This window comes from Symphalangus syndactylus, chromosome 11 (assembly GCF_028878055.3).
Source record: "Symphalangus syndactylus isolate Jambi chromosome 11, NHGRI_mSymSyn1-v2.1_pri, whole genome shotgun sequence".
Taxonomy (NCBI): Eukaryota; Metazoa; Chordata; class Mammalia; order Primates; family Hylobatidae; genus Symphalangus; species Symphalangus syndactylus.
This window is the reverse complement of record NC_072433.2, coordinates 36,382,209-36,391,506: the sequence shown is the minus strand read 5'-3', so window position 1 is coordinate 36,391,506 and position 9,298 is coordinate 36,382,209. Positions and strand designations below refer to the sequence as shown.

At 55.4% G+C, this 9,298-nt stretch overlaps 1 protein-coding gene and 1 long non-coding RNA gene across 3 annotated transcripts; one reads left to right on the top strand and one right to left on the bottom strand.

The window, feature by feature from the left end:
- Positions 1 to 6,041: 6,041 nt before the first annotated feature.
- Positions 6,042 to 8,269, top strand: CCL17 (C-C motif chemokine ligand 17). The gene is made up of 3 exons (XM_055233216.2): positions 6,042 to 6,197; positions 7,259 to 7,376; positions 7,972 to 8,269. Exons 1-3 carry the CDS (start codon positions 6,128 to 6,130, stop codon positions 8,066 to 8,068), a joined length of 285 nt encoding a protein of 94 aa, XP_055089191.1. The 5' UTR covers positions 6,042 to 6,127; the 3' UTR covers positions 8,069 to 8,269.
- LOC134731810 (uncharacterized) lies at positions 6,495 to 8,997 on the bottom strand. Of its 2 annotated transcripts, XR_010114403.1 has the most exons (3): positions 8,720 to 8,997; positions 8,045 to 8,363; positions 6,495 to 6,879 (listed from the first exon to the last, which is right to left on the bottom strand). It is a non-coding gene; the product is annotated as an uncharacterized lncRNA (long non-coding RNA). The 2 variants fall into 2 exon arrangements; XR_010114402.1 differs by having other exon boundaries at positions 6,495 to 8,363.
- Positions 8,998 to 9,298: the final 301 nt, after the last annotated feature.

The following is a 9,298-nucleotide window of genomic DNA, read 5'->3' as shown; positions in this document are numbered from 1 at the left end:
ACCCATCCATCAGTCCATCCATCTGCTCACCCATCCAGTTTCATGCATCCATCCATCATCCATCAACCCATTCATCCATCCTTCCATCCGTCCATCCATCTGTCATCCATCCATCTATCCATCCATCCATTCACCTATTCATTCATCCATTCATGTATCCATCCATTCATCCATCCATCTGTCCATCCATTCATTCATTCATCTACCATCCATCCATTTATTCTTTTATCATCCATCTACACATCCATCTACCCGTCTGTTCATCCATTCATCTACCCATCCATCTATCTATTTATTCTTTCACCATCCATCCACACATCCATCTACCATCCATCCATCTATCCATCCATTCATTCATCCATTCATCCATCCATCCATCTACCCATCCATCCATCTATTTATTCTTTTACCATCCATTCACACATCCATCTACCATCCATCCATCTACCCATTCATCTACCCATCCATCTATCCATCCATTCATCCATCCATCTATCCATCCATTCATCTACCCATCCATCTATTTATTCTTTCACCATCCATCCACCAATCCATCTATCCATCATCCATACAAACATCCACCCATCCATTTATCTACCATCCATCCATCCATTCTTTCATCCACCTTCCAGCCACTCATCCATCCATCACTCATCCACACTTCCATCCATCATCCATCCACCATCTATCCATTCACTCAATTTACCCATCCATATCCATTCACCCATTCATTCATTCACCCATCCATACAACCACTCACGTATTTATACATTCAGTAAACATATATATTTTTTGAGACAGGGTCTCACTCTGTCGCCCAGGCTGGAGTGCAGTGGTACAATCATGGCTCACTGCAGCCTCAACCTTCCTGATGTAGGTGATCCTCCCTACTCGGCCTCCAGAGTAGCTGGGACAGGTGCACACTGTAACACCTATTTTTTTTTTTTGAGATGGAGTCTCACTCTGTTGCCCAGAATGGGGTGCAGTGGTGCGATCTCGGCTCACTGCAATCTCCGCCTCCTGGATTCAAGCCATTCTCCTGCCTCAGCCTCCCGAGTAGCTGGGATTACAGGCACATGCCACCACACCTAGCTAATTTTTTTTTTGTATTTTTAGTAGAGAGGGGGTTTCACCATGTTGGCCAGGATGGTCTCGATCTCCTGACCTTATGATCCGCCTGCCTCGGCCTCCCAAAGTGCTGGGATTACTGGTGTGAGCCACTGCACCTGGTCATTTTTTTGCATTTTTTGTAGAGACAGGGTTTCACCATGTTGCCCAGGCTTGTCTTGAACTCCTGGGCTCAAGTGATCCACCTGCCTCTGCCTCCCAAACTATTGGAATTACAGGTGTGAGCCACCACACTGGCCTAATAAACATATTTTATTGAGCACCCACTAAGGCACTAAGTCCTGGAGAGATAAGTTGGAACACAAAAGAGATCCTTCAAGGATTTTACAGTCTTTTGTGTGAGTCCCAACAAATAAACTAGCAATCACAATACAATATGACGACAGCCAAGATGAGGGAAGTCAATGAACTCTGGGGACATAGAGGAAAGAAGGGAGTAAGGGTCCAAGCTGTGCTCTAAAATGAGAGTAGGAGTGAAAGGAAGTGAGACGGGGGAACAGGAAAGAATGTTCCAGACAGGAAGAACAGCATGTACGAAGGCTTGGGCATCAGTAAAGGCCCGGCATTTTCAAGGAACTGAAAGAAGGTCCATGTGGCTGGGACAAAGTGATGTGGTGGGTGACGGAGCTGGAGGAAAAAGTTGAGCCTGGAGAAGTAGGCAGAAATGTGGGCTTTGTCCTGAGAGTAATGGGAAGGCATTGAAGGATTTCAAGAGGGGAGAGCCTTGCTCAGACTTGTGTTTTGGAGATCACTGGGCTTTTGAGAGGAAGGTGGACTGGACCAGGAAGGCCTGGAAGCTGGGGCATGAGTTCACGGCTGTGGTCCAGCAGAGAGATGGAGGAGGAGAAGGAGACGGATTCAGGACGCATGCAGGTAGCTAACTAACACACTTTGCTGATGGACTGGATGTGAGCAGTGAGGGAGAGCCCAGGGACAGAGATGACCCTTGGATTTCTAACCTGAGGAACCAAGAGGACACCCTGTCAAGAATGACAGACACATCAATGGGCACGTCAAGCCTTTGGGACAGGGGATTGGGGCCTATTTTGGGGTCAGGGGTGGAAATACCATTTGGGACCCTCACATCTCAGCTGAGCTGGCCCTGATCCCTGATTCCCGGCCCCCTGGGCAGGGCAGGACGAATCCAGTTTCAGCTGTCAGCGATGGAGATGAGTAAACAAATGCTCAATCCTTACTGAGCTGCTCCGGGAGACCCCGGGCAAGTCACTGCCCTGATGAGACTCAGGTGACACTGGTGTGACCAGGATGACACTTCTGCCTAGCTGCCCCCTCCCAGTCAGCCACAACTGTCAAATGCAACTGAAGATGATGAAGAGCTGCGGCCCCAGCCGCTTGGCTGCTCTGTGACTGAGAGCATCCTGGTTCCGCCCACTGCCTCGGGGACAGGCTTCTCCACGAGCCTGGGCACAGCCTGGGGTTGGAGCAGGAACCTTCCTTCCCTGTCTTTCAGGGAGAAGGACCCCATATCTGCTTGGCCCAGTGCCCTCTGGCCAAAGCCAAGTTGGGTGTTGCAGCAGCCCCTGGGGCAAGGGCGGCAGGTGCCTGGGTGGTGTGCCTGGCCATTTAGTCAGAGGCATTGAGTCAAGGAGTTACCACAGCCGCTCCTCCCACTCAGATCCAATTACCCTTCACACTCTCCTAATAGGCCTAACAGTGTCTGGCCTGCTTCCCTGCCATGGCCCTTTCCCTTCCTCTGGCCACAGCACTCTCTCCCCTGCTGCCCCTCCACAAAGTTCTGCCTCGCTGCCACCTCCTCCAGGGAGCATTCCTGATTGCCCTAACAGACCTCCAGGTCCCAGAGTCCTCACAGCAGCATAAAGATCTCTCAGGATGCTTCTCACAGGCCCAGACTTCAGGATATTGTGTCTGGAAGGTCCCTTGGCATCCATCTCATAGCCTGAGAGAACTGAGGAGGAATAAACTCGGTTAATCCCTGGAGAGGAAACCACCTCAAAAATGTCCCTGGTCCCCGCCGCCTCCCAAAGAAGACTGAGGCACACTGGGCCCTTTGCGTCCATCTCGCCTTCCCTTCCTTCAGTCCTGTGTTTACTCGGTCGGGTGACACCGAAGGTTCACTGCATGCCAGGCACCATGCTTGGTGCTGGGGATGCCCACGGCGCGGGGCAAGGTAGACACAGCCTGTCCTCGTGTGACTGGCTCTCAGACTTGCATTTAGGCAGTGCCCCATGCCAGGGTTTCATGTTGCCCTTATTTATCTCTGCACATTCCCCTCTCTGCACTTTTGCGCCCTACAGCCGCCTCTTTCAGGCAGCCTTCCACGAATTCTGGCCAGAGGCAGCCTCTCCCCAGTCTGTGCCCCGAAGCCCTTTAATCTCACCTGCATGTCCCTATGAGGGGTCAGGCCCTGTTCCCCCGCCCTTACCCACTGTGAAACCCCACAACAGCAGGATCTGGCCTCTGTCTGTCCTGTAGCCCTGGGCACAGCCCCAAGAGGCTCAGCTGCCCCTGCCAGCCAGGCAGCCTGCACCAGCCTTGAACTTAACCAGAACCTTCCTAGTCCAGAACCTTCCACTGCTACTTTCATGATTTATTCCCCAGAACAAACAGGGGAATTTGGGTCCTTCTGGAGAAAGCTCTGAGTCTGCGGGAAAGCAAAGAGGACTCAGAACCCACCGGGGAGTTTCCCCAGCAGCAGGGACTGCAGCCGCTTCATCATTAATCAGGCTGCTCACTGGGTCACAGCTGTCCCTTGCAGTTGTGTAGCACAGAAGAGCATGTGGTGGCCTCTGCGGCAAGTGGAGCCCCCACAAGAGGGCAGAGCGGATGGAGGGCAGCGAGGGCGGGAGGGGTGGTTGGCAGAGGTGCCCCTTCCTGCCTCTTCCCAGGACCCAGGCCTGGCCCTGCACCTGTGGGCTCAGGCTCTGTCTCTGGGTCAGGACTGCCCTGGGCCTGCACACCTTCCCCTGCCCAGCACGGCCTCCTTTGCAGGGGGACTCTGCAGGGAGCTACTCTGAGGCTGCCCTTCCCTTTCTCTGGGATGTTGGCACCAAGGAGGTGCCCAGGCAGGAAGAGCAGCCTCCCCTCCCCCTCCTCTGCACGTGCAAATGGAAGCCAGACCTGGGCACAGGAAGGGTGGCTGGGGGCAAAGAACCCATCTGGACTGTGGCTTGAGGAGGGGGCAGGGTCAGGGTCTCTGGCAGCTGAGGCGACCCCCAGAGAAGCAGAGAAATGTTGGTGCGAGGCCCACCAAGGTGGACCCCATCACCCTGAGATCCACCGTTTTGGCAGGGCTCTGTGGGACAGACCAAACTTCCCTCTATAGGTAATGAGATTGAGGTCCAGAGAGGGTCTGTGAGCCACCTGAGGTCACATAAGGGATGCTGCCCACAGAAAGATTCTGCCATGGGCGGGGAAGCCCCACTCCCAGGTGCGGAAGCAGCCACAGGCTCCCAGGCCACCCTTGTTGAGGGGTGGGGAGAGGAGCGCCTGAGGCTCCCCCGAGGTCGAGGGTCTTTGGTTTCCTCTCATAGGATCCCTGCCCTTCTACCTAAGGACTGATGAGGTTAGCTCTGAGCGATGCTCCGGTAGTGTGGGGTTTCCACAGGTATCCCCAGAATCTAAAAACAAGAAACAGAAACCTCATGACAAATAGCGGCTGTTGCAGTTATCATGACAGTTAGTGAAAAACTCAGTAATGATTCAGTGATTAACACAGGGTGGATTGTGAGAGGGTGGAAGGCACCTGTGCCATGTTTTGGAGGGGCAGTGCTGTCATTTTGAGTTGGCCCTGGTCATGCAGGGACAGGATGAAGCCAGGCCAAGGTCCCCCATGTCACAATCAGAGTCCAGGTGCTGCCCTGCCTGGAGCCGCCCTTCCCTGGTGCTGCCCACCTGAAGGCCATGGGACTCTCATCCTACTGTAGGGATGCCCGTGCTCTGGCTCCTGGGAGCCCCAACAGGGCGACCGGTAATTTCCTCGGGTGGCCAGGGGCCTGACCCACATACAGTGATGCTGTGACCTGGGGCTGAGACGCTAGAGTCACAGAGAAGCCAGTTCACCAACTTTATCAACCTCCCTATTATTGCAATTCTTGTTTTATTCCTGCCCCCACTGGAAAGTGGACTTGGGTTCTGTCATCTGCCCTGCAATGAGCTGGGGTGCCTGGAAAGTCAGCTCAGGGCCTGGCTCAGGCTGGACCCTGACCAGGTGTCCAGTACTGACTCCGGGACACAGCTCTGCTAGAAGTGAGAAGCAGCATCTCCCACTGACCCCTTCGTTCTGTTCTGTATCTTAGTGTAAGGCATCCCATTTAGGGGAACGTGGTTTCCTGAGCTATTTGGACTGAATGGTGATCGAAGCACCACTGGGCTCTTGCCTCCTGCAGTCAGGGCCTCACCTGGGATGGGATACCAACCAAAGCTGCTCTGTGCCCTGGCTGGGCCTCAGCTTCTCCGAGGCAGATAAAGCATGGACCTCCCTGCAGAGTGATGCCCATGTGCCCATGCCCGGCAGCCAGGGTGGCCCTGGCAGCACCCTGAAGCTCACTCATGGTCCAGGAGAAGAGATCTGCTTGGGTTCTGCCTGGTTGACTCCCCAACACTTCCGTCTACCCCCCGCTCAAGCCACCATGCATGAAGGATGCTCTCCAGCCACAGAGAGATGAACCCAGCTGTGCATGGAGGCTTTTCAATTCTAATAGAGGAACCAAGAAATGTCCCCTTTGAAAGGAGAAGTGTGTCACTGCCATGGGCTTCAGACACATGTACCCCACCTCTGTCTCTAGTTGAGTGCCCATTCTCTGGAAATCCACAAACATTCCAAGAGCTGGACTTCTCCTGAATTATCTCAAATTCTTCGAACTTCACTGGTCTAGGGAAGGATGTGAGGAGGTGACAGAAGGCGGGGCAAGACCCCCAAAGAGGTTAAATAGGTCACTGCCACCCTCGACTCTCAGCAGGGTGTCTCCCTGAGCAGAGGGACCTGCACACAGAGACTCCCTCCTGGGCTCCTGGCAGCATGGCCCCACTGAAGATGCTGGCCCTGGTCACCCTCCTCCTGGGGGCTTCTCTGCAGCACATCCATGCAGGTGAGAGCAGGGGACAGGTGGCCAGCGGCAGGCACTGGGAGGACAGGAGTTGGGGGCATGAAGACCACCGCAGCAACATACATCTTTGTGTATTATTTACACCCCACCTACTCCCACAAAAGACATGAAAAGCCCATAGCACTAGGATTTTGAGGGAAACAAGCAGAGAAAAATGTTGATGATGACGATACCCCAGTTCTTGCGGGTGGGCTTGGTGAGGACCAAGGCGAGCACATCTTGGGCTGCAATGGCTGTGAGGTGGGGGCTGTGGCTGTAGTTGTGCAATGGAAAATGAACAATTCTCAAAATTGTTTATTAGCTTCTGTTTTATTAACAGGTTTTATGCACAATGAGGGAATCAGCATAAAGATATGAGAATTGTTTCCAAGAGCATGTAAAAAAGGATTCTTTTTTTTTTTTTTTGAGACGGAGTCTCGCTCTGTCGCCCAGGCTGGAGTGCAATGGTGCAATCTCGGCTCACTGCAACCTCTGCCTCCTCGGTTCAAGTGATTCTCCTGCCTCAGCCTCCCAAATAGATGGGAATATAAGTGCCCGGCCACCACGCCACCAATGGGTTTTCACCATGTTGGTCAGGCTGGTTTCGAACTCCTGACCTCAGGCCATCCACCCACCTCGGCCTCCCAAAGTGCTGGGATTACAGGCATGAGCCACGGCGCCCAGACTGAAAAAGAGATTCTTGTATTAGGTTGGGAAAGGAAAGATGAAATAAGGTTGCCAGGTATAGACATATAGGGACGCACACAGACGCACAGAGACACACACGTAGGCACTCACAGGACACACAGGATCCCCCACAGACACACACAAACATGCATACCCACAAACACACGGCACCCCACAACATACACAGCAGCCTCACACACACCTGTGTACGGTAACACACAGACACACACATATACACATAGTGATACACATGCAGTCACCACACACATGCACACATGGACCCACACATGCAGATCTTCCACGAACACCCCCCAGAGGTCCCCGCAACACATATGCAGACACTCACAGACACCCCTGCCCCGCTCCTCTCCCTGCAGCTCGAGGGACCAATGTGGGCCGGGAGTGCTGCCTGGAGTACTTCAAGGGAGCCATTCCCCTTAGAAAGCTGAAGACATGGTACCAGACATCTGAGGACTGCTCCAGGGATGCCATCGTGTAAGTCCCCCTGGCTCCACCCCTGCTACTCAGGGCCAAGCATGGGGACAAGTGCACCCTGGAGCTCCCAGGACGGCCACTGGGGAGCAGGGAAGAGACAGCAGGGCCTTCCTCCCCGACCCCTGCAGGCTCCTTGGGGCAGTTCATGTTCCCCACGCTGTGGGACCCAAAAGGGCCGCAGGCCATGAGGTCCAACCTATTCCTTGATTTGTGGTGAAATCAAGGCCCCAGGAGCGATGAACACCCCCAGGTCACACAGCTGGTCAGGGGCAATGTCACCTCCCCTGGTCACCTCCCCTGGCCTAGGCCTGAGCCCTGCCCGCAGTCTCCACGTCCCAGGCTCTAGGCTGTCTGGGGACATGGGCAGGCTGAGGGGTGGGCACAAGGTCCTGCAGCCCTGGCTCCCTGGGAGGGTCGAGATTACTCGGGACAGAGCCTGAAGTCCCAGATCTGCCACCAATGCCCTGTGTGACTGCAGCAACTTCCTGCACCTCTTGGAGCCTTGGAATCCTGGTCAGCACAGTGCGGGCCGTCCCAGGGACTCTAGGGGCCCTTCCCCCTCTGCCACTCCTGGTAACGTCCTCTTTCTGTGTAGTTTTGTAACTGTCCAGGACAGGGCCATCTGTTCTGACCCCAACAACAAGAGAGTGAAGAATGCAGTTAAATACCTGCAAAGCCTTAACAGGTTTTGAAGCCTCCTCACCCCAGACTCCTGACTGTCTCCCGGGACCACCTGCGACCTCCACTGTTGGTGTCACCGCCCCCACTCTGAGCGCCGGGGTCCAGGGGAGGCCTTGCAAGGACGAAGAAGAGCCACAGTGAAGTAGATCCCATCCCCTTGTCTGAACTGGAGCCATGGGCACAAAAGGCCCAAATTAAAGTCTTTCTCCTCAGTCTGTGTCAGCGTGTCTGTCCCCACAGCACAAGATGCGCTTCCACTCCGGCCTGTCACTCTGGGAGGGTCCTCAGAAAACATCTGGTCCTGCCCTGTGCAGGTCGGAAAGGGAAACTGAGGCTGAGAAGGGCACGTGGCTTTGCAGACCACGTACCAGTGAGGGGAGGCCCTGGTGAGAGGCCCGGGCAGGGGCGGGGTTGGCGGGGTCCTGGGAGGCGGCCGCTGGATTCTCTCCCTACCCACCCCGAGGTCTCCCGGTTTCCCCCCAGCCCAGCTCCTGTTCTTGCCCCACGTGGAGCTGAGGACAAGCTTCCCCGAGGTGCTGGAGTCAATTTCACAGACTGGCCAGGACCCTGCCGCAGGCCACAGCTCTGCTCAGTGCTGGGGAGTCCCCTGGCCCAGGGTGGGGGAATCTTGCAGCCCTGTCCTTGCTTCCCCCTGCACTCACTGCAATCCAGCTGGCCCGGCTCCTCCTGGCTCTGGCTCCCTCTCCCCGCTCAAACTCCAGAACTGCTCCAGGGCGAGGGGGCTCTGTGGGTCCTGGGTCCTGGCCGGGACCCTGGGTTCTCTGCCTGCAGCTGCCTTCCTAGCCGCCTCCAGGCCCAGGCAGGCGGGCGCCACGCGGCCCTGTGGTTCCTCCTGACTGAAGTGTGATCCCCACCCGGGCCCGGGCTGACCTCCCCCCTAGCTCAGCTACGCCCAGCCTGCCGGAAGCCGGCCCAGCACAACCGCCCACCGACTCGCTCCCCCCAGCTCTTAGGGACCGCCCTGAAGCCGACCCATTCTCCGCGTGGTTCTCTCATTGGTTCGTGTGTGTGTGTGTGTGTGTGTGTGTGTGTGTGTGTGTGTGTGTGGCAGTCCCAGCTCCTCCATTAGGTTGAGAGCTCCGTGAGCCACTCCGGGGACCCCGCACCCCTGTGCTCAAAAAGATGGGGACTAGAGGCTCAGGACACCCCACCCCCAGACCCCTCTGCCCATGCCCAGCTAAGGGCTGAGCACAGAAGAGTCGGGGCCTTCGCCTTCTAGT